The 25,801-nt window shown below is 47.4% G+C and overlaps 1 protein-coding gene across 6 annotated transcripts in view; it reads left to right on the forward strand.

The window, feature by feature from the left end:
- rfx4 (regulatory factor X, 4) overlaps window positions 1–25,801 on the forward strand; it is a 391,138-nt gene that overhangs the window by 302,217 nt on the left and 63,120 nt on the right. For all 6 annotated transcript variants that reach the window (XM_072484885.1, XM_072484883.1, XM_072484881.1 and 3 more), the window contains 4 exons: window positions 2,036–2,249; window positions 15,666–15,743; window positions 15,839–16,002; window positions 17,765–17,865. In XM_072484885.1, the coding sequence (XP_072340986.1) occupies window positions 2,036–2,249; window positions 15,666–15,743; window positions 15,839–16,002; window positions 17,765–17,865 (557 nt within the window). The remainder of the gene's footprint in view (window positions 1–2,035; window positions 2,250–15,665; window positions 15,744–15,838; window positions 16,003–17,764; window positions 17,866–25,801) is intronic.

Below are 25,801 nucleotides of genomic sequence, written 5' to 3' on the forward strand. Positions count from 1 at the left end.
ACCAGATTGGTTGCACACCAAGATCATTCTATTGATCACATCATAGCAAGATCTCTAGATTGGTTACCATGCCTACTAGGATCTAGATGGGCATCATTTTGATGTTAAGCCAAGCTAGAGATTTGCTCAAAGCACCATCAGAACAATGTGACCCTGAGGTTCCTGGTATTGTACTTCCAAGTCCTGCTCATATTCATCTAGAGGACTAGAATATAAGAGAGTAGCCGTCATACTGCGGTTATACAAAGCCCTGGTTAGACCACATCCGGAGTTACTGTGAGCAGTTCTGGGCACCACGCCTTAGGAAGGGTATATTGACCATGGAGGGTGATTCACCAGACTGAAACCTGGAAATCAAGGGTTAATTTTCAAAGGGAGATTAACACAAACTAGGGGTGTATTCCCTGGAATTCAGAAGGCTAAAGGGTGATTTGATTAAAGATTTCAGGATATTAATGGGAACAGATAAAATAGATTAAAATTATTTCCATCGCTTGGGCCGTCTAGACTAAGGGCCATAATCTAAAAATTAGAGGCAATACTTTCGGGAGTGAAATTAGGAAACACTTCCACCCACAATGGGTGATAGAATTTTAGAACTTTCTCCCGTAAATAGTAATAGATCATTTGATCCCTTGTTAATTTAAAATCTAATATCGATCCATTATCATTATGTAAAGGTATTAAGGAATATCAAGCAGATGCACTTAGGTGGATAGGAGGCCTTGTGGTACAGTGGGCAGCATCCTTACCTCTGGTCAGAAGCTCCGGATTCAAGGCCAACCCCAGGACTTGTTGGTCACGGAAAGAGCATTGATAACTTGGTTCAAAGGGCAGATATTGGGCTCAGGAATCCTTCCATCACTTCCCCACTAATCGGCAAAAGGTAACAAACTGTGTTTGGGTGTGAAGATACGCTAACAAAAACATTAGATGGATAATCAGCCATGATCTCATTGAATGGTGGAACAGACTCAAGGGGCCGAATGGCCTCCTCCTGTTCCTATGTTCCTGTCTGCCCATAAGGAGGCTTGTATCGATGGGAGAAGATCAGAATGTGTCTGGTGTTCGATCCTGGGCAGCGTTTCAATCTCTTTAAGGTGGAATCTCCACTACAATCCCACAATACCCAACCATACTTCTGTTTTTCCTCAATTCAAATGTTAGATCATTAGTCCTGCGTTGGAGCCAACTAGCGCAGTTACACTGTAACATGTTGTATCTCCATTCATATCAGACTCACTGTTAACAATTTACTCTTCAGGTCTATCTCCCTGACTGTGACAGCAAGCTCCAGATCAATGCAGTATTCCACTGGGAGATTGTGTAGATTTATCTGGAAGTGTCTCCACAAAGAGAGCTTGTCTGATCCCTGTCTCTTACTGTGAGGAATTGTACTAATGGAGAGAAGCAGAGTTAGAAATGGGTGGTTAATGTCAGCAGTCCTTTGCTGGGTCATTCAACATGGAGACTGGACATCGCATCAATGCCTGAACTGGGATCTGTTCAGCGTCAGCTTTGACGCCAGGGTTACATTGTCCTTACACTGTAGTGACTTCACAGCTGCTTTTCACTGAATGTACAATGAAAGTGGGTGTGACACCAACTGGTTTAGCTCCGTTAGCTGGATGGCTGGTTTGTGGCGCAGAGCGAGGACAGCAGCGTGGGTTCAATTCCCGTACCGGATTAGGATATTCATGAAGGCCCCTCCTTCTCAAACATGAAAGTGGGTGTGCACTAGAAGTCGTATGCGGATCTGATCTAGAAAGTTACAAAATAATGAAAAATAATTTCCGCTTTACTCGCCCTGCACAGTTTGACTCCTGTTGGGAGAATGCTGCCACTCTCGGCACTTCCTGTGTAAACTGAATCAGAAGAGGGCCATTCAGCCCATTGTGCCTTGTGCTGGCACCTTGTCAGGGCCATCAATGAGCTGGTTGATTTGTTTGTTCTGAATTTAGAGAACCATTTGTCTAATTATTTAACAGTAACCCTGGTGTGTGTGTGTGTGTGTGTGTGTGATTGCCGCTAACAGATACCATTATTATGGGATAGCTGTGAAGGAGAGCTCCCCGTATTACGATGTGATGTATTCCAAGAAAGGAGCAGCCTGGGTAAACGAAACGGGGAAGAAAGAAGTGGCAAAGCAGACGGTGGCATATTCACCACGTTCCAAGCTGGGCACCTTGCTGCCAGAGTTTCCAAATGTCAAAGACCTAAATCTGCCAGCGAGCCTCTCGGAGGAGAAGGTAAACACACAATGATCCATTATCTATGCTGCTTCATGCCAATGCACAAATTAAATGTAGATCATCCTTGTCTCACAGATAAAATGCGAGGGACAAAAACTGTGCAGCCTTTTTACAAACAGAACCATGCAGTTTTTAATGAGAATTCAGGAGCTGCCTATTTCCATCCATCCGAGGGAGGAGAATAACAGACTTGACAAAATGGAAAAGTTAACTATAGCATTACATCCAATATACAGCAGGGATACAGGTCATTTGGCCCAACTGGTTCATGCTGGTGTTTCTGCTGCACATAGAAGTCACAGAACACAGAATCCCTACAGTGCAGAAGGAGGCCACTCGGCCCACTGAGTCTGCACCAACTCTCTGAAAGAGCACCCTAACCAAGCTCCCATCCTATCCCTGTAATCCCACCTAACCCCCATATCCCTGGACATTAAGATGCAATTTTGCATAGTCAATCCACCTAAACAGCATATCTTTGGACTGTGGGAGGAAACTGGAGCATCTGAAGGAAACCCACACAGACACTGGGAGAAAGTGCAAACTCCACGCAGACAGTCACCTAAGGCCAGAATCAAACCCGGGTCCCTAGGGCTGTGAGGCAGCAGAGCTAACCACTGTGCCGCCATGCTGCCCGATCCTCTTCCCATTCCCCATTTCATCATCCCAGAAATTCCTTCTATTTCCTTCTCCAATATACATTTGCCTTGCTTCCATTTAAATGCATCAATGCTGTTCACTTCAGCTACTCCATGTGGTAGCCAGCTCCACATTCTAACCATGTGACTTATATATTTTATATCTCAGGGCTATCGGGAGATAGTATATGTGTGTAACAGATTGTATTCACAATGCTTTAAAATATCTACTTCATGCTTCAAGTCTGACGTCCAGCTTTTTGGACAGCTTTGTTTTCCTTTTCTCCTCGTCTACAATCAGGTTAACCAAACAATCATAGTGAGCATCAATAGTAAACAGACTCACCAAATCAAACATAAAAAACTTTATCACGAGAGTACTGATCTTCAATTTATGGCCCTCAATTTTAGGAAGGTCGAGGAGGGCAGCAAGTAATTGTAGCACAACATTAGTCATTGTAGCATTGCATTTGTAAGTGTAGCATTGCATTAATCATTGTAGCATTGCGTTAGTAATTGTAGCATTGTATTGGTCATTGTAGCATTGCATTAGTCATTGTAGCATTGTATTTGTAAGTATAGCATTACATTAATCATTGTAGCATTGCATTAGTAACTGTAGCATTGCATTGGTCATTGTAGCATTGCATTAATTATTGCAGTATTGCATTGGTCATTGTGGCATTGCATTAGTCATTGTAGCATTGTATTAGTCATTGTAGCATTGCATTAGTAATTGTAGCATGACATTAGTCATTGTAGCATTGCATTAATCATTGTATCATTGAATTAGTCATTGTAGTATTGTATTAGTAATTGTAGCACAACATTAGTCTTTGTAGCATTGCATTTGTAAGTACAGCATTGCATTAATCATTGCATCATTGTATTAGTCATTGTAGCATTGCATTGGTCATTGTAGTATTGCATTAGTCATTGTACTATTGCATTGGTCATTTTAACAATGCATTAGTCATTGTAGCATTGCATTGGTCATTGTAGTATTGCATTGGGCATTGTAACATTGCATTGGTCATTGTAGTATTGTGTTAGTAATTGTAGCATTGTGTTAGTAATTGTGGCAATGCATTAGTCATTTCTGTTTTGTTTGAAGTGCAGAATAAATAGATGGGATGTATTATAGCCAGATAAGGGGAATTGTTCTGGTATAAGAACATGGGCTGGATTCTCAGCCGGTCGCCACGAGTAGTGGAGTTCCTGATGCAGCGGAGAATCCAATGTCTGGAAAAAAACGGATCAGTGGAGGTTCAGATGTCTGGATTGTTTAATTTCATTTTCCTTCATGCTTGAATGGCTCTCAAGTACCCTGCTTTGAACCTGACCACAATGTTTGCAAACATCTAAGAATTCAGTGCTTTCACTTCATCTTTTTCTCAGCAGACAAAACTTAAATGCTTTTGATGTGGTCGTGAGCTGTCAATCATGGCATGATGTTTATAAACATTGCGGTTCATTTCACAGCAGGGTACTTGTGATCCATTTAAGCGTGAAGGGAAACTAAATTAAACAATCCAGACATCGGGCTGTGTGGAAGCTGTTAATTACAGTCTAGTAAAAGCAATTTATCTTGGAAGTGAATAGAAGTCATGCAGATCAAAGGATCTGAGAGGCTTTACACCATGGTGATGTGATTTTTTGTTTTCCATGAAGTTACAGCTGCTGCTTTCGCTGCCTGTGGAAGCAAGTTTAGGGATAGGTTAGTTTTAAAGCAATTATTGTTTTCACTGTTTTCGCCAACTGGACTGCTCTGCAACTTCCAGGCAGGAGTAACTGATATGGTTGGGGGGGGGGGGGGTTCTCTGATATGGGGATTCCCTGTTATGGAGGATTCCTTGTTATGGTGGGCGACTCTCGTGGGGATCTCTGGTGGGGGTCTTTGGTGGGGGCCTCTGAGGGAAGTCTCTGATGGGGGTGTCTGGTGGGGGTCTCTGATGAGGGTATCTGGTGCGGGGGGTCTGTGGATGGTCTCTGATAGGGGTTTTTGGTGGGGGTCTATTGGTGGTCTGTGGTGCAAGTCCCTGCTGCGGGTCTCTGGTGGTGGTCTTTTGTTCAGGAGTCTGATGGGAACCTCTGGTGGGGGTCTCTGGGGGGGGGGATGAGTCATTCCCATGCATGTGTACTGTGTGGGGGGGGGGGGTTACCCAGCAAGGGTGGATCCAGATAGGGTGGACAATGAGAGCCTTTTTCCTCGGATGGTGATGTCTAGTACGAGGGGACATAGCTTTAATTGAGGGGAGATAGATATAGGACAAATGTCAGAGATAGGTTCTTTACTCAGAGAGTAGTAAGGGCGTGGAATGCCCTGCTTGCAACAGTAGTGGACTCGCCAACACTAAGGGCATTCAAATGGTCATTGGATAGACATATGGACGATAAGGGAATAGTGTAGATGGGTTTTAGAGTGGTTTCACAGGTCGGCGCAACATCGAGGGCCGAAGGGCCTGTACTGCGCTGTAATGTTCTATGTTCGAATTCCTGTGGTGGGGTGGCAGGGCTTATGTTGAGGGGGGAGGGGAGCCATCCACCAGACCTTGCTATCGGGCCACCCGCTCAAAATGGCGGGCCGATAGCGTGTTTTGCGATGGAATCCCTCACAATCCCCACCATGCATACAATTGCATGGCAAGGGATAGCGTATCGCCTCTGGGTGCCGATCCTCGCGCAGGTGCGATTCAGCTCCGGTGGGAGAAGATGGTCTCCCTAATGGAGAATCCTGCCCATGTCTTGGAAAAGAAACAAGGCTTTATGTTGAGGATCTGGGAAAGGGCTCAAACAAGGCTCACCCATTTTGCATTTCCACTAAGTAATTCCTCTCCCCTCAAGTTCCCAATACGTCAATGTGTGACTCCTATTTTGGTGCTAACCAATGGCAAAAGGAGTTCAGAATGAGCTCACCTTATTGGCCATGAAGATTGGAGTCTTCAGGAGGTCAGGAGGTGATCTGATTTCTGACCTCACGAGCAAAGTTACAGTGACGCAATCTGTATGTCCCAATCTACTAATAAGTAGCTGATTTGGATTTTTGGAATGAACATCAAATGGTTTTGTCCATGATGAAGTATCTGCAAACGTACCTGTCTTTGGGAAATGTATCACAAAGAAAGACCTCATGCTTTTTTTATTCATTCATGTGATGTGGGTGTTGCTCGTTAGGCCAGCATTTATTGCTGACTGCTGGTCCGGCGCACGGTGGCACAGTGATTAGCATTGCTGCCTCACAGCGCCAGGGACACAGGTTCAATTCTGGCCTTGGTTGACTGTGTGAAGTTTGCACTTTCTCCCCGTGTCTGCGTGGGTTTCCTCCGGGTGCTCTGGTTTCCTCCCACTGTCCAAAGATGTGCAGGTTAGGTTAAGGAATTTAGCGATAGGGCAGGGGAGTGGGCTTGGGTGGAGTGCTCTTTCAAAGGGTCAATGCAGACTCAATGGGCTGAATGGCCTCCTTCTGCACTGTCGGGATTTCCCTCGGGAAAGTGTGACGAGCTGCCTTCTTGAACCACTGCAGTCCATGTAGTGTAGATGCACCCACAGTTTTGTTAGGGAGGGGTTCCAGGATTTTGACCCAGCGACAGTAAAGGAACAGCGAGATATTTGCAAGTCAAGATGATGTGTGACTTGGATGGGAACCTCCAGGTGGTGGAGTTTCCAGGTATCTGCTGCTCTTGTCTTTCCATATTAGTGGTTGTGGGTTTGGAAGGTGCCATTGGAGGAGAGTTGGTGAGATCCTACACACTGTGGTCACTATGGAGGGAGTGAATGTTTGTGGAAGGGGTGCAAATCAAATGGGGTGGTGTGTCCGGGATTGTGTCCAGCTTCCAGAGTGTTTTTGCAGCTGCGCTCATCCAGGCAAGTGGAGAGCATTCCATCACAATCCTGACTTGCGCCTTGTAGATGGTGGCAGGGCGGCACGGTGGCGCAGTGGTTAGCACTGCTGCCCATGGTGCTGAGGACCTGGGTTCGATCCTGGCTCCGAGTCAGTGTCTGTGGAGTTTGCACATTCTCTCCACGTCTGCATGGGTCTCACCCCCACAGCCCAAATATGTGCAGGTTAGGTGGATTGACCACGTTAAATTGCCCCTTAATTGGAAAAAAAAATAATTGGGTACCCTAAATAAAAAATCATACAAATATCTATATCTCAGACGGCAACAGTACATGACAACCAACAACAGCATACTACTCTCTCTCCTTCATAAGATTGGTTTTGAATTTCACTCCCTTCTGGTGCAGGCCTCTGGATCTATTGTTCTGGACAAGGTGAACCAGTTCATGATGACCAATACTATCTAATCACTTTATAATCCTAAATACAGCAATTGTATCATGTCTTACCCCCTTTTCCAGTGACAACATACTCAATTTATATCTTTTTTCCACTCCCTCCATCTCCTCAACCACCTTGGGTGACCCTCTGTATCGTTTCAATAGCTCCGTTATCCCTTTTGCACTGCGGTGACCAGAACTGTACACCCCAATGATTTATAAAGTGGGCAGGATGGCTTAACTTTCTCAACTCAATGGTGACCATTTCCTGAAATCTGATTTGCTTTACTCAATGTGGAGCAATTTTGTGGTTGCTTCGATCAATCAGGATGAGCAGATGTCGTTCGCTTCCCACTCACATTATTTTATAGATAGAATTTACAGTGCAGAAGGAGGCCATTCGGCCTCCCTTCCCAGGCCCACACACCCACCCTATCCCCATAACCCAGTAACCCCACCCAACACTAAGGGCAATTTTGGACACTAAGGGCAATTTATCATGGCCAATCCACCTAACCTGCACATCTTTGGACTGTGGGAGGAAACAGGAACACCCGGAGGAAACCTACGCAGACACAGGGAGAACGTGCAGACTCCGCACAGACAGTGACCCAAGCCGGGAATCGAACCTGGGACCCTGGAGCTGTGAAGCAATTGTGCTAACCACTAGGCTACTGTGCTGCCCACGTTCCAGTTAAGTCACTGTACCTTCTTGGATATTTTTGGCTTTGTGTGATGTATTTCTCTACATTTAGTTTAATTTACTGCCTTATTCCCAAGAATATTCAGCTGCCCCTGTACCATGTCCTGCTCAGCCTTGCTAGTCATTGCTTTTTTAAAATTAATCTTTCATGGGATGTGGGTGACATTGGCAAGAGCAGCATTCCTTGCTCATCCCTAATTGCCCTTGAACTGAGTGGCTCGCTCGGCCATTTCAGAGGATAGTTTTTTTTTAAAGTATTTTTATTAAGGTTTTGCAGAATTTTTCACAATAAAACAGTAGTAACAATAATAACAAAACAAATTAGAGTGAATATTAACACAGTGCAAAAAGCGAATATACAATAACAATTAAATAGACATTACCCCATGCGACTCAATCATCCCACACCATCCCAATGAAGCACTCACCTCCACCACCCCCCCCTCAGAATGCTGCTGCTGCTGTAATTTTAATTTTCCCCGAGAAAGTCGACGAACGGCTGCCACCTCCGAGAGAACCCTCGCGTAGACCCTCTTAAGGCAAACTTTATTTTCTCGAGGCTGAGAAACCCAGCCATGTCGTTAACCCAAGTCTCTACACTCGGGGGGCTTCGAGTCCTTCCACATTAATAAAATCCGTCTCCGGGCTACTAGGGAGGCAAAGGCCAAGACATCGGCCTCTTTCGCCCCTGAACTCCCGAGTCTTCTGACACTCTAAAGATCGCTATCTCTGGACTCGGCACCACCTGTGTGTTAAGCACCTTGGACATTGCCCTCGCAAACCCTTGCCAGAACTCTCTAAGCTCCGGGCATGCCCATAACATGTGGACATGGTTTGCAGGGCTACCCTTGCACCTCATACAACTGTCTTCTACCCCAAAAAACTTGCTCATTCTCGCTGCCGTCATGTGTGCCCGGTGGACCACCTTAAATTGAATTAGACTGAGCCTGGCACATGATGAGTAGGAATTAACCCTGCCCAGGACCTCTGCCCACAGACCCGCTTCCAACTCCTCACCTAGCTCCTCCTCCCACTTGCCCTTGAGCTCCTCCACCGAGGTTTCCTCCACCTTCTGTAGTTCCTGGTAGATAACCGACACCTTCCCCTCCCCCACCCACGTGCCGGAGACCACCCTGTCCTGTATTCTCAGTGGCGGCAGCGTTGGAAAGGCCACTACCTGTTTTTTCAGGAAGGCTCGTACTTGCAGATATTTAAAGGCGTTTCCTGGAGGCAGATTAAATTTGTCCTCTAGCGCCTTCAAACTGGGAAAGCTTCCGTCTATGAACAGATCTCCCATCCTTCTGATGCCTGCCCTCTGCCAACTCTGGAACCCACCATCCATCCTACCCGGGACAAACCTGTGGTTGTCACATATCGGGGTCCAGACCGACGCTCCCTCCACCTTCTTGTACCTCCTCCACTGTCCCCAGATCCGCAGTGTCGCCACCACCACCGGACTTGTGGAGTAACGGGTCGGCGAGAACGGCAAAGAAGCCGTTATCGAAACTCCCAGACTAGTACCTTTACATGACGCCATTTCCAGCTGCTCCCACGCCGCGCCCCCCATCGCCCACTTCCTAATCATAGCTATATTGGCCGCCCAGTAGTAGTTGCGAATGTTCGGCAGCGCCAACCCACCCAACCCCCGACTGCGTTCCAACAGCGATCTCCTTACTCGTGGGGTCTTATTTGCCCACACAAAGCCCGTAATGATCCTACTCACCCGCTTAAAAAAGGCCTTAGGGATGAAGATGGGGAGGCACTGAAAGACAAACAAAAATCTGGGGAGGACAGTCATATTCACGGTCTGCACCCCCCCTGCCAGTGACAGCGGGAGCATGTCCCACCTTTTAAAGTCCCCTTCCATTTGCTCCACCAACCGGGTCAGGTTGAGCCTGTGCAGGGCCTCCCATTTCCTGACCACCTGTATACCCAGGTAACGAAAACCTTTCTCTACCACCCTGAGCGGCAGCTCTTTCAGTCTCTCCTCCTGCCCCTTGGCCTGGATCACAAACAACTCGCTCTTTCCCATGTTCAATTTGTACCCTGAAAAACTACCAAAATCCCTCAGGATCTGCAGAACCTCCCCCATCCCCTTCACAGGGTCCGAGATGTACAGGAGCAAATCACCCGCGTATAGTGAGACCCGATGTTCCACCCCCCCTCCGAACCAGTCTCTGCCAGTTCTTCAAGGCTCTCAGCGCCATAGCTAGTGGTTCTATAGCTAGGGCAAATCGTAACGGGGAGAGGGGACACCCCTGCCTCGTTCTCCGGTGAAGTTCGAAGTACCACGACCTCAGCCGGTTTGTACATAACACTTGCTACAGGCGCCTGGTACAGCAATTTCACCCAGCCAATAAAGCCGTCACCAAACCCGAACCTCTCCAGCGTTTCCCACAGGTACTCCCACTCCACCTGGTCAAAGGCTTTCTCTGCGCCCATCGCTGTTACCACCTCCGCCTCCCCTCCCTCTGAGGGCATCATAATAATATTCAAAAGTCTCCGGACATTGGTACTGAGTTGGCTGCCTTTCACAAACCCAGTCTGGTCTTCCTCTATCACCCATGGGACGCAATCCTCAATTCTTGTGGCCAGAATCTTAGCGAGCAATTTGTCATCCACGTTTAAAAGCGAAATCGGCCTGTATGACCCGCAATGTTCCGGGTCCTTCCCTTGTTTAAGAATGAGTGAGATCAAGGCCTGTGACATTGTTGGGAGGAGGGTTCCTTTCGCTCTAGCCTCATTGAAGGTCCTCATCAGGAGTGGGCTCAATATTTCGAAAATTTCTTATGGAATTCTACCTGGTAACCGTCCGGCCCCGGTGCTTTACCCGATTGCATGCCCTCTATACGCTTGACAATCTCCTCCAATTCAATTGGGGGCCCCAGCCCCTACACCAGGTCCTCTTCCACCTTTGGAAACCTCAACTGGTCCAAAAATTGCCTCATGCCTTCCGCTCCAGCCGGGGACTCCGACTCATATAGTTTACTATAGAACTCCTTAAAGACTCCTCCGTTCACCACCCCTGGATCCAAGACCATGTTACCCTCCTTATTCTTTACTCCCCCGATTTCCCTGGCCGCCTCCCTCTTTCGCTGTTGGTGTGCCAGCATTCTACTCGCTTTCTCCCCGTACTCACAGACTGCCCCCCTTGCCTTCCTCAGCTGTGCTACCGCTTTCCCTATGGTCAGCAGTTCAAACTCCGCGTGCAGACTCCGCCGCTCCCTCGGTAGCCCCGCCTCGGGGGCCTCTGCGTATCTCCTGTCCACTCGGAGTATCTCCTCCACCAGTCTCTCCCTCTCCACTCTTTCTCTCTTTTCCCTATGGGATCGAATTGAGATGAGCTCCCCTCTGACAACTGCCTTCAGAGCCTCCCAGACCGTTGCCGCTGCTACCTCACCCGTATCATATGTTTCCAGGTAATCCTGGATGTTCCTGCTAATCCCCCCTCAAACCTCTTCGTCCGCCAGCAGCCCCACATCCAGTCTGCAGAGTGGGCGCCGCCCTCTCCCCTCACTCAGCCGCAGGTCCACCCAGTGCAGGACATGGTCCAAGACTGTGATTGCTGAGTATTCTGTCCCCGCCACCTTTGGGATTAACGCCCTGCTCAAGACAAAGAAGTCTATGCGGGAATAAACCTTATGAACGTGGAAGAAAAAAGAGAACTCCTTCGCTCTCGGCCGCGCGAACCTCCAGGGATCCCCCCCCCCCCCCCCCCCCCCCCCCCATCTGCTCCATAAAACCCTTCAGTTCCTTAGCCACTGCCGGTCGCTTCCCTGTCCTGGATTTCAACCGGTCCAGCTCGGGGTCAATGACTGTGTTAAAGTCTCCCCCCATGATCAGGTTGTGTGACTCTAAGTCCGGGATTTTGTCGAGCATGCGTCTCATAAATTCCACATCATCCCAATTCGGAGCGTAGACGTTCACAAACACCACCCGGACCCTCTCCCACTTTCCACTCACCATTATATACCTGCCCCTTTATCTGCCACAATTCTCCCAGCCTCGAATGCCACACCCTTGCTGATCGGAATTGCTACCCCCCTGGTCTTCGAATCCAGCCCTGAATGGAACCATTTCAGAGGATAGTTAAGAGTCAACCACATTGCTTTGGATCTGGAGTCACCAGTAAGGATGGAAAATGTCCTTCCCTAAAGGACATTAGTCAACCAGATGGGTTTTTCCAACAATCGATGAGAGTTGCATGGCCAGCATTACTGAGACTATTGATGTTCCAGATTTATTCATTTAATTTAAATTCCACCAACTACCTGGATTGCTAGTCCAGTGACATTCTGGGACTATTCGATCATGGATGCGGAGAGAAAACAGATGGTTTAGGGAACGGAAGACTGGGTTATCAGGAGCGAATATATAAGTGAGGCATTGGGGGAGTGTAGATTGAGCAATGATCTGCTTGCTGTATTTTGGATTGTAAAGGGACTGACAACCATGTCAAGCTGTTTCACCTTGTCTAGCACAGGGGATTCCAGTTTTCTTCCGAGTGTTATTCCAATCCCACCGTATCCAGAAGGTGGAAAAGTTTAAACTCATCTGTAAAAGGACTGGGAGGACTATACTGGTGTGACCTGAGAAATACAAGCATAAATTGTTAGTGATACATTGTCCAATTACCTATGAAGGCCCCCTTCTCTCAACCTTGCTCCTTGCCGGAGGTGTGGTGATCCTCAAGTTAAACCACCACCAGTCAGCTCTCCCCCTCAAAGGGAAAAGCAGCTTATGGTCATCTGAGACTATGGCAACTTTACCTTATACAGGTATCCCATTATATGGTATACTACAGGTGTCTGCCTGAAGGTAGCTCCTTGGCTTGCAGTCTGTTGACCTGATCCTGAACTCTCAACCATTTTTCTTGGCAATTTTTGTCAGTGGTGGTTTGCCTTCCACTGCCTCACAATAATATTCATTTCACACACGTGCGTAAATCCACTTAATAATAATAATAATAATAATAATAATCTTTATTGTCACAAGTAGGCTTACATTAACACTGCAAAGAAGTTACCGTGAAAAGCCCCTAGTGGCCACATTCCGGCACCTGTTCAGGGATACGGAGGGAGAATTCAGAATATCCAAATTACCTAACAGCATGTCTTTCGAGACTTGAGGGAGGAAACTAGAGCACTCAGAGGAGACCCACGCAGACACGGGGAGAAGGTGCAGACTCCGCACAGACAGTGACCCAAGCCGGGAATCGACCCGGACCCTGGTGCTGTGAAGCAACAGTGGTTACCACTATTACACTCTCATTAGCAAATCCTCATTAGCAAGTGCAATGGTCAAGGTTCCACAGACAATAATAAGTATAATTGAAGCAGGAAAGTTGGCCAGGATACCAGAAGTCAGTTCCAGCTCTTTACAGGTGTCATGGGATTGTTTGCAGCCACCTGAACAAGTTGAGGGAGTCATAATTTAATATTGCATTTGAGGGACGGCGCAGCGCTCCTTCAGTTCTACACTAGGGTTGTCAGTCGGCTTATCAATTGTGATTCGATGTATTCCTGGAGGTTTCATCACATGACCTTCCCTCAAGCTCCAGCCATTAGTTGGCAGCACGGTAGCATTGTGGATAGCACAATTGCTTCACAGCTCCAGGGTCCCAGGTTCGATTCCGGCTTGGGTCACTGTCTGTGCGGAGTCTGCTCATCCTCCCCGAGTGTGCGTGGGTTTCCTCCAGGTGCTCCGGTTTCCTCCCACAGTCCAAAGATGTGCAGGTTAGGTGGATTGGCCATGATAAATTGTCCTTAGTGTCCAAATTGCCCTTAGTGTTGGGTGGGGTTACTGGGTTATGGGGATAGGGTGGAGGTGTGGACCTAGGGTGGGGTGCTCTTTCCAAGAGCCGGTGCAGACTCGATGGGCCGAATGGCCTCCTTCTGCATTGTAAATTCTATGAAATATCCATCCTTGTGACACGCTGTCTTCCTACACCAATTGAAAAGCAAAAAGACTCATTACCCAATGGGATGATGCTTTACTATCAGCCAAAGGGCCTTTTTTTTCTCTCATTTTAAATATTTTTATATCTGGTAAAGAGAAATGTTCAAACAAAATGACAAAATTGTCCTGATGATTTTTCTCCAGGGTTACACACAGCAGTGCCCTGGAGATTGATCTTCAACCCCTGGAAACTCCAGGCCAATACCAAAGGGTTGGAAACCCTAATTATCAGCCTGGAATATGGTGTCATGGACAATATTAAGGTGTTACCTTTTATCGCCTGTGATTATTTATATCTGTTTGTGAGCGTGTTTGTATTTCTAACCCTTGGAATGAGAACATCAATTTTAAATGACCCAGCAGCAAGCTGTTTCAGTCGGCTGGAGGTTAATAAGGAAAACTATGGACGTCTTTTCCGGCCCTTTCAACCAGCTGGATCTTCTGGCCTTGCCGAAGGTGACTCCCCACATCAACGGGGCAAAATGCCGTAGACTTTGGCGGATCCGGAAGATCACGCCGTTGGTCAATGGTGAGCTGAGGGAAGACACACTGCGGGGCTGGAAAGTCCCTACCTTTGTTTCCCTCACTCTTCCACTCGCACTCTCACACATGCACACAAAACAGATGAAGATAAAACAATACTTACAAAAATAGAATGGATCTCAGGCTCTGTTTCAACGTAGGCCTGTGATTGTTATAATTACGTTGTTAAGTTGTCTGATGTGAAGGATTTGCAGAGATGTCTCAGAAGTTGCGAGGAGGTAACAAAAATGTACTTTGGGGTGGTTGGAGTCTGGAATTGAACCTGCTGAGAGGCTGGAGAAAGCAGGTTCCATCGAGGTATTCAAAGGGGAGTTGGACTGCTATCTGAAAAGAAAGAATGTGCAAGGTTACGGGGATAAGACAGGGAGGGGAGTGGGACAAGGTAGAATGCTCTTTGAGGGAGCCAGTGCCGACTCAATGGCCCCCTTCTGCACTGTAAAGATGCTGTGATTCTGTTGCAATGACTGCTGTAGTATATCTGAAGGAGGTTAGTTTTTTCGGGTAAGCTTGGAGATGGAACGAGATGGTGGGGAGAGAGGAAGTTCTTTATTTCCCTTTCAGGGAACTGCAGTGTGGCCCTTTTTTTAGCCAGCTTGAGTCCATTAGTTCGATAGCTGTGCTTGTTGGTCCCTCTCTCCCTGTGTGATGTAATTCCGTCCTGGAGTTCTGTCTGTCGCAGTTCACTATATTTTAAACAGGGAGTAAATATGGCCGCTATATCATGTGACCCAGTATCAGTGCCGAGTCATGGTCCAAATAGGTCTTGTTTTAATCCCATTAGGTAGTTAGACTCTTTCTCTCACTTGTGGTCCAGTACACCAAAAACATCTGTTTTTGAAAAGGTAAATTTGTATTTTGTTGACAATGAAGGTGTCAGTGGAGTTTTGTTCGTCTTCCAGTCTGACGAACATTGAGTCAATATCAGAAACAGTGACTTTGTCCCCTCATAAAATAACCATAGTCTGATCCACAAACCTGGTTGACAGTTCTTGGAGCCGTTTTGACATTCGTTTAAAAATAATCTTTTTAAAAAATAGGCGTTTCATGATTTATAATACTGTCATGATACATTTCGTGACAAAGGACTTAAGTTTTTGGAATGAGAATTGAAAACCTAAATCTTTCGGACTTTGTGGTGAGAATGGTATCTAATGATCCATGGTTTACACAATCCCTTGATATAAAAGTTTGCCTTATTGTTGCAAATAATATCAAACTAGGATGTAGCGTTGGACAAAGTTTGGTGTTTGTGAATATTACCAGATTATTCTGCCTTTTTTTAACGTCTAGGTTTCCACCTTTATTATGATGTATCGAACTCACTGTCAGAGAATCCTAGACACAGTGATCAGGGCAAATTTCGATGAGGTGAGCACTTCTCTTTGAGCCCAACTCTCATCTGCTCACTCAGGGCTAAAGCCACATTTATAAGCTCCTTTCTTTTCCTTCCCTGTGTGAACCAGGTTCAAAGTTTTCTTCTACATTTCTGGCAAGGAATGCCTCCACACATGCTCCCAGTCCTGGGCTCTACCACTGTCGTGAACATTGTAGGTGTTTGTGACTCCATATTGTACAAGGCAATCTCCGGGGTTTTGATGCCCACTGTTCTACAGGCATTACCAGACAGGTTGGTCAAACCATCGTCCATATCTACAGCATCCACAATTCCAGACTTCAAGCAGGGGAAAGTCCAATTCCAGCCAGGGTGTACAAGGGACAGTGGATCAGTCGGCTATTACACACTTTACCAATCAGGCATCTTTCCTGCCAGGCACTCGCCCATTATATATCCACCCCCTCATGAGCTCCCATTGAAGTCAATGGACAGGAAAATCAGGACCAGCCTCTGGTGGATGATCAACCCACTGTCACCAGTTTTACACTCCTGCAAGTATTTACTTTCATTCCTAATTTATTTCCAGAGTTGGAAACAATTGTGGGTAAAATCCAACGGGACTCCGGTTATCCTGTGATGTTTCTACCTTGTTTTCCTAAACCATGATTGCACAGGAGTGCGTATACACTTTAGTGAGTTTATATTAGAAATCCATTCTTCATGTACTGTGAGTTTCCTGCCTGGAGGGTCCATTCCTTCCAACAGGTTGTAATGGTCCTTTTGAGAGTTAGACAGAGCAGCAATTCTTGTAACTATTGAATCTAAACCAACGAATGAAGATTCATTTGTGGTAGTGTTTTATGTCCAAATTAATCTGGGAGCAATTAATTACTGTATATTCCTTTGTGTAATTGTTTCTAGTGCACTCCACATGTCACACTTTGCTATAGATGCAAATGAATCTGCTTATTATTAGTTTAATGTTCGAATTTATGACCCCGCTCTTCAAAATAAAGTTGTAGAAACCTTTACATCTACCTGAGAGTTCAGATGAGACCTCAATTTAATGTCTCATTGGAAAGACGGTATCTCCAGTACTACACCTCTGTAAGTGCAACATTCCCTCAACAATGAAATGTTCCCCCAGTATTGCTCTTCCTACAAAGCAACACTCCATCATTACTACTCCTCTGACAGTACAGTGCTCTCTCAATGCTGCCCCTTCAACAGTGCATCGCTCCCTCAGCGTTGCCCCTCCAACAGTGCAGCACTCCCTCAATACTGACTCTTTGACAATGCAGCGCTCCCTCTGTATTGACCGTCCATTGGAGATTGGTGTAGTGCTCCCTCAGTCCTGACCATCCCATAATGCAGTGCTTTCTTTGTGCTGCACTGGGAGTGTCAACTGGTCTCTGGAGTGAAACTTGAACTCAGCACACTCTAACTCCCAGGCATTGAACTAGACCTGACACTCATGAAGTCAACAGGATAGTCAGATCAGGTGCTCAACAACTTAGGGTCCTCTTCCAGCAACCATCATCAGATTCTGGCCTTCCTTTGTGAAAACACCCACCACCAATAAAGCAATGCACTTGCAGCATGACCAAGATTAGGAAGTCACCACATGAGAAGTCACACATGAAAATCTGTCCTTTGCCACTGCACAGTCCTGACTGTCGATGGAGTAGAGAGTACAGAAAATGTTGGAAACGCATTGCAGGTTACTCAGCACTTAGAAAGAGAAGAGGCAGGTTAACAATTCACCAAATGCCTTAATTTCCAATATTAGTGGATAATGGTAGTGATTAGGTTTACACGAGGTTATCCCTTCCAAAGGCCAGGTCTGTATATGACTTTTCAGTTCAATGGCTGACTGCCTTCCTCTTTTTGCAAAGAGAAGATTATTTTTACATCTGTAGCAATGTGTGAGGCCTAGTGTGTAATATATGAATGTTCCAGTATGTTATAGGTGTGTTATATAAATGCAAGTTGTTTTCGTGAAAGAATACCCTACAGGACATGATTCATTCATTCACTTTATCTCTCATTTCAGTTTGACACAGGTGATTCGCAAATTTGCTAAACAGCTGGATGAGTGGCTAAAAGTTGCGCTTCACGAACTTCCTGAAAATTTAAGAAATATCAAATTTGAATGTAAGTTGTAGATCAGAGTAAATATTGCCTGGGACATGCTTGCACAACACAGGTGTGAAATAAACGCCCGGATGACTTACCTGTTAACACTTTGTTACTGTGCGACTTGACTAAAGTAAACGCAAACACCCTGTGAGCTTGCATCATATTGAATGGTAAGAGGTGAATAATATATATACATTCAGAAATGTATACGCAATCTTGCACTTTGACCTACCCATCTCATTTCCTGAGAACAAACCACAAATCTTTAACCTAAAGATTATCAAAAGAAATCTACCCCCCCTCCCCCCCCCCCTTCTCCCCCCCCCCCCCCCCCCCCCCCGCCCCCCCCCCCCCCCCCCCCCCCCCCCCTCCCCATCCCCACCAGAAAAATCATCAATTCCCTTTTATTGTCCAGTCTCTGATACATTTACAATTGGTGGACTGGAGTTACACTGCTGGTTATATGTTGTCCTTTGATCATTGTTAGCTGTGATTCAGTGGGTGGCATTCTTGCCTCTGTCTCAGCAGGTTCCAGGTTCAAGTCCCACTCCATGATTTGAGCATTATAGTCAAGGGTGAAATTGCAGTGCTGAGGGAGAGATGCTGTTATACCAGGATCCCGTCTGCCCTAACAGGTGGTAGTAAAAGATCCCAGAGCGCTATTTGAAGATGTGACGGGCTGTTATCCCTGGTGTTCTGTTCAATGTTTATCTCTCAATCAACATCACAAAAACAGGTCATCTGGTCATGAACACATTGCTGTTTGCAGGATCTTGCTGGGCGCACATTAGCTGCTGTGTTTCTTACATCAGAAGGAATTCATTGGTTGAGAAGCATTTGAGCTGCCTGGTGATTATGAAAGATGCTGTATTAATGCCCATTTCTCTGTGTAAGCACCATGGACAGGGCCTCTTTCACCAGCTATGTGAATGTGTGTGGCTGCAGCTATTAAATAAATTACCAATTGCCTCCCCATTTTCCAGCTGAATGGACTGCCCTCGTCACTCTTACCCATCCAGTCATCACCACTGGCAAGGTTGTGTCGCCTGCAGCAGAGGTTCCTTGTGGTTCTGCAGTCATCCAGAGAGGCCAGGCAGCAGAAACACTGTTTCAGCACACCGCTGCTGTGATCTATCACATTTCACATGGCAGCATAGCGCTCATTGTATCAATGCTGCATGTATGTATGTGTGTGTAGTGTTTATCTGTGTGTGTATGTGTGTGTGTTTGCATGTGTCTGTGTGAGCCTCTGTGTGTGTATGTATGTTTGTGTGGGTGGGTGTCTGTATGTATGTCTGTGTGTGTGTCTGTGTGTATGTATGTCTGTGTATGTGTCTGTGTGCCTGTGTGTGTGTTTGTGTGTATGAATGAAAAATGAAATGAAAATCACTTATTGTCACAAGTAGGCTTCAATGAAGTTACTGTGAAAAGCCCCTAGTCGCCACACTCCGGCGCCTGTTCGGGGAGGCTGTTACAGGAATTGAACCGTGCTGCTGGCCTGCCTTGGTCTGCTTTCAAAGCCAGCGATTTAGCCCTGTGCTAAACAGCCCCTTGTGTGTGTATGTTTGAATCCCCCACTGTATATGTATCTCTGTGTATGTGTCTGTGTGTGTGTCGGGGTGTGTAAGTGTCTGTGTGTGTACGTGTCTGTGTTTATGTATGTCAGTGTATGGCTGTGTGTATGAGTGTCTGTGTATGTGTCTGTGTGTGTTTATGTATGTCTGTATATGTCTTTGTGTGTATATGTGTGTATGTTTATGTATGTCTGTGTATGGCTTTGTGTGTGTGTGTGTATGGGTGTATGTGTCGGTGTGTTGTATACAGGCGCCAGGGAGCGGCAGGGGCGCCGTAACCAGGGCTGCCAAACTGGTGCCCCTGCATGAAGCGGCCTCCATCCGCCCCCAAACCGACCCCGCACCCACCATCCACTTCCTTATCATAGCTATGTTGGTCGCCCAGTAGTAATTACTAAAGTTTGGCAGCGCCAGTCCCCCTTCCCCTCGGTTCCTCTCGAGCATCACCCTCTTCACCCGCGGGGACTTACCCACCCACACAAATCCCATAATCATTTTATTAACCTTCTTGAAAATGGGGAGACACTGGAACAGGAATCTCGGGAGGATCGTCATTTTAACCGCCTGCACTCTCCCCGCTAGTGTCAGTGGGAGTGCATCCCACCTCCGGAACTCGACCCTCATTTGCTCCACCAACCGAGATAAGTTCAACTTGTGCAACCGGCCCCAGTCCCGCACCACCTGTATCCCTAAGTATCTGAAACTATCCCCTACTAACATAAACGGCAGCCCCCTCAGCCGATCCTCCTGGCCCCTCGCCTGGACTACAAACAACTCACTTTTTGCCATGTTCAGTTTATACCCCGAGAACCGGCCGAATTCCCACAAGATTCCCATGATTTCATCCATCCCAGCCACTGGATCCGTGATGTATAAGAGCAGGTCGACAGCATATAACGAGACTCTGTTATCCCCCCTCCCGTACCAGCCCCTTCCAACCCCTAGAAGCTATCAGGGCAATTGCCAGCAGCTCTATTGCTAGCGCAAACAGCAGTGGGGAGAGGGGGCAACCCTGCCTTGTCCCCCAGTGCAGTCTAAAATAGTCAGACGTCATCCTGTTCATCCTTACACTAGCCTCCGGAGCCTGGTACAGCAGCCTAACCCAGTCGATAAAGCCCTCACCGAACCCAAATCGTCCCAACACCTCCCATAAATAGGCCCACTCAACCCGGTCGAAAGCCTTCTCGGCATCCATTGCCGCAATGACCTCTACCTCCCTACTCTCCGGGGGCATCATGATCACATTCAGCAGCCTTCTTAGGTTGGCCACCAGCTGCCTGCCCTTGATGAACCCGGTTTGGTCTTCCGTAATAACGTCCGGCACACAGTCCTCAATCCTAGCAGCCAAGAGCTTGGCCAGTAATTTTGCATCTACATTGAGCAGACAGATTGGCCTAAAGGACCCACATGCCTCCGGGTCTTTGTCAGGGAGATGGTGGCCTGCGCCATGATCGGGGGTAAAACCACCCTGTCTCTTGCCTCATTGAAAACCCTAACCAGCACCGGCCCCACTATCTCAGAGAACTTTTTATAGAACTCCACCGGATAGCCATCCGGCCCCGGGGCTTTACCCAATTGCATGGCCCTCAAGCCCTCCAATATTTCTTCGGTCCTAATCGGGGCCCCCAGCCCATCTACCAACCCCCTACCCACTTTTGGGAAGGTCAGTCCGTCCAAAAAGCGCCTCATCCCCTCCTGCCCCGCGGGGAGTTCTGAGGTATAAAGCACACATTCGAAGTCCCTGAACACCTTGTTCAGCCCTGCCGGATCTCCTACCAAGTTTACCCCCCTCCCCCCCCCCCCCCCGTCGACTACCTTCCCTGATTCCCTAGCCGCCTCCCTCTTCCTCAGTTGCTGGCTTTCTCCCCATGCTCATAGATCGCGCCCCTCACCTTCCTAAGCTGCTCCACCGCCTTACCTGTGGACAACACCCCAAACTCCGACTGTAGCCTTCGTCGGTCCCTTAATAGCTCTGCCCTCGGGGTCTCCGCATAGCTCCTGTCTATCTGTAATCTCCTTTACCAGCCGGTCCATTTCTGCTCTGTCCGCCCTGTCCCTATGTGCTCGAATCGAGATCAGCTCCCCTCTCACCACTGCCTTCAGCGCCTCCCAGAGCACCGCAGCTGAGACTTCTCCTGTGTCATTGACCTGCAGGTAGTTTTGCGTACATTCCCTCACCCTCTCACACACCGCCTCGTCCGCCAACAAACCGACCTCCAGCCTCCATTGAGGGCGCTGAAAGCTTTCCTTACAGACCTGCAGATCAACCCAATGTGGAGCATGGTCCGAAATAGCGATCGCCGAGTATTCTACGTCCATCACCCCCGCCAACAAATCCTTGCTCATGATCAATTCGGGAATAAACCTTATGAACATGTGAATAGAACAAAAACTCTTCCCCGTCAGCCGACTAGCCCTCCATGGGTCAACCCATTGCCTGCACTCTACCCGTTTTTGAACACGACCGGTCTAGGCCGGGGTCAAGGACTGTGTTAAAATCCCCTCCCATAATCAGCATGTGCGAGTCCAGATCAGGTATCTTCCCCAGCAGTCTCTTAATAAAATCCACATCGTCCCAATTTAGGGCATATACATTGACCAAAACTACCCTCACCCCCTCGAGCTTGCCACTCACCATGAAAAATCTACCTCCCCCATCTGAAATTGTGCTACCCACCTCGAATTGCACCCGTTTGTTAACCAAAATCGCGACCCCTCTGGTCTTAGTATCCAGCCCCGAGTGGAAGACCTGGCTAATCCAGCCCTTCCTTAATCTGACCTGGTCAGCTACTTTCAGATGAGTCTCCTGTAGCATAATTACGTCCGCCTTCAGCGCCCTCAGATGCGCGAACACACGTGACCTCTTTACCGGCCCGTTTAACCCTCTAACGTTCCAGGTGATCAGCCTGGTTGGGGGCACCGTGCCCCCCCTCCACCGATCAGCCATCTCCTTTCTTGGGCCCGCCCCTAGCCCCTTTGTCACGCCTTCCCTGGCCCACCTCCTGGCAGCCCCCACCTTCGACCTCCTCCATGTTACTCAACCCAAGTCACCCCCCCCCAGCAACAACACCTTGTAACCTAACCTCTGCCATAAACTAGCTATATGCACACCCCCCACCTGGCTTCCGTAGACCAGCTCACCCAGCTAGCCTGGTGACTCTCGACTCCGGCACCAACAAGTCTCCCACCTATTGTTCCCTCTGTCCCATCCCCCCCGCCCATCGACACCACTGCCCCAAACCAGCCATCCTTCAGCAATGGCTCTGAAAGAAATCGCAAGGAACAAAGAAAACCCCGACAGTAGTGCAGTTCAAGTAATACAAAGTAAGTAATAGGCACTTCCAACCACCCCCATCAGAACACAAAAAGCCCCAGAACCAAATACCTTAACTTCCCTCTCCTTCCAACAAAAACTCGAATATAGAAGAAAAAAACACCAAACAAGAAAAACATAAAAACATCACTCAATAACTTTTTAACTTAAGTCCAAAAGTCCTCAGTTCGGCACCAGCCCTTCTCTCTTGGCGAAGTCCATCGCGTCCTCGGGCTCCTCAAAATAATGGGGCTGTCCCTCGTGCGTGACCCAAAGGCGCGCCGGGTATAGCAGCCCAAACATCACCTGCTTCTTAAACAAAATCTCTTTGACTTGTCTGTAGCCTGCCCTCCTACTGGCCATCTCCACGCTCAGGTCCTGGCAGATGCGCCAATTGCAGCTCCCCGTGCGATTGCCCCACATCGCTCGGGGGGGGCCCTGCTCGCGACTGCCTCGCCAGCGCCCTGTGCGCCCTGTCCACCTCCAACGGGCGTGGGAAGACATAATTCCCCAACAGCTTCTGGAACATGTCTGCCACATACGCGGCAGCATCCACTCCCTCAGCCCCCTCCGGGAGACCAACGATCCTTAAATTCTGCCGACGGGACCTATTTTCCAGGTCCTCCACCTTCTCCAGAAGCCTTTTTTGTTGGTCTTTCAGCCTCCCCATCTCCATCTCCACCACCATTTGGTGATCCTCCTGCTCCTCCAGCTCCTTCCCCAGCTTCTGGATCGTCCGATCCTGGGCAATCATTAGACTTTTAATTACAGATACTTTATTGAGTTTTAAATTCCACAACCTGCCCTGGTTGGATTCGAACCTGGGTCCCCAGATCATTACCCTGGGTCTCTGGATTACTAGTACTGCGACAATACCGCTATGCCACTGCCTCCTTAACTCTGCTGCAGCTTCTAGCTCAGTGGGCTAGACAGCTGGTTTGTAATGCAGATCAAGGCCGGCAGCAGGGGTTCAATTCTAGGGGCTTTTCACAATAACCTCATTGCAGTGTTAACGTAAGCCTACTTGTGACAATAAAACATCATTATTATTAAAAGCCGGTAGTATCCATTGGGCGCGTCTCACGTGATCGGGACCACCGCAGAAACGGCGCAGCCCATCACTCCTCGACACTCCCAAAACTCGCCGGCAACGGGTCGTGATCCACACTTTGAAAAACCCTGCCTTAACCAACTGCTGAGGCACTGTGAGAACGGCCTAAAGGCAACCAATCTGTTTTGTTACAACAATCATGTTCGACTGGCTTCTGCTAGCACCGTAATGGAATCATCAGAATTATATTTTTTGGTAGGCAAGGAAAACTGTCTCAGTATCCTGTCAGGAAGTGAGAGAAACAATGATAGACTTGAAGGAGCCTTCCTCAGCAAGTGCACTTTCACTTTAATCCCTATCTGAGCTCTCAATCCAGGCTCTGATACCACAGTGCGGTACTCAGAGATAGCAACATTGTCAGAAGTGCAGACATTCTGTACGTTATGTTGTTGCTCTCGCTCTGGTGAGGCACTGCTGCAGTAACAAGCTGTTTCCGTAGTCAATCTGTAACAAGACAGAAATGAACTGGTTACTCATTAATTTGCTGATTATGTGAAGTCATCACATGGAAAATGAATGGCATGCTTATTCATATAACTGCACACTGTAAAGCTCTCCACGTTTTGGGCTATTTCTGAACGATATTGATTGGGTTTACATAAACACAAGTCTTCTCTGTCATTGAGGTAATGCCTAAATATTACAGTAAACTTGCAGCTCAACTTTACATGCATACACACTCTGATATATCACTTGTAAAAGGCATATAAAACAAGAACCATACTGGCAGGCAAGGAGGAATAACATGATTATAGGAGAGAGAATTCCTGGAGGAAGCCAACGACATTATCCAATTCTCCCTGCCTCAATCTGCACTGCTCTTATGTTTAAAGGCAAAACAAGCGCACAACGGAACAAAGCAAAGTTCTGTTTCGGCGGGATCATTAAACCTTTGGAAAAAAAGGTTGGAAGACATTGGAGGACAGGGCAGAATGTGTGGTATGTACCATATTGATCAAACATTCTATAATTGGACAGACATATCTACCTATAGTGATTGAGCACAATAATGTTTGTTATAATGTCCACAAGTACACTATTAACCCACAATATCTTCCCTTCACAGGAGGAGCGAGAAGATTCCTTTCACAAGAAATGGATGAGGGAAGTCCTTTGGAGTCCCCAGCGCCTCGTCACATCGTCACATCCAGGGGATATGGTGGCAAAGTGATCATGTCAATGGACTATAATGCAGGTTCACAGGCTAATGTGCGAGGAGCAAGGGTTCAACTCCCAGAACAGCAGCTGGCAAAATTTAAATTCAATTCTGTAATTAAAAGTTAGTCTCAGTCATGATGAAACTATCATCCATTGTTGCTTCAAAGAAAAAAACATCTGCTTCACTAGTATCCCTTTAGGGAAGGAAATCTGCTGTTTGGCCTATGGGTGGTTCCCGACCCACAACAATGTGGTTGATTCTTAACTTCACTTCTAAGTTGCCGAGCGAGCCACTCAGTTGTACCAAACTGCTGCACCCTCACCCACCAATTTCATCCCTGACCCACTCACACAACCATCTGCCACCCTAACTCTGATACAAGAAAGGTCCTCACACTGAGACAGTACCTGCCCAAAATGGACTATGGCAGTTCAAGAAGGCAGCTCGCCACCACCCAATAAATGTTGGCCTAGCCTGTGATGCTCATACTCCATGAAAGAATAAATAAAATGGAGCAGTATAGAGACAGGAGTTTGTGAGGGTGATGACTCACTTGCCCCCTCACATGGAGGGCAGTTTGTCGGCAATGGAACACCTGGCAGCACCAATAACCACTGTTACACAATTGGAGCATCTCTCATGAATGTTCCTGTCACGTCTATGGGAGCTTTGCAGTCAGACCTGAAGAAGCATTTGGAGATTGTGATCTACAATATTCCTTTCCTTTATTGCTCTGTCTGAAGACATGCCCAACCCACAGATGGCTCAACCTACACCAAAGGTAGACCAGGCCC

The sequence above is a fragment of the Scyliorhinus torazame genome, chromosome 19, assembly GCF_047496885.1.
Source record: "Scyliorhinus torazame isolate Kashiwa2021f chromosome 19, sScyTor2.1, whole genome shotgun sequence".
NCBI classification, from domain to species: domain Eukaryota; kingdom Metazoa; phylum Chordata; class Chondrichthyes; order Carcharhiniformes; family Scyliorhinidae; genus Scyliorhinus; species Scyliorhinus torazame.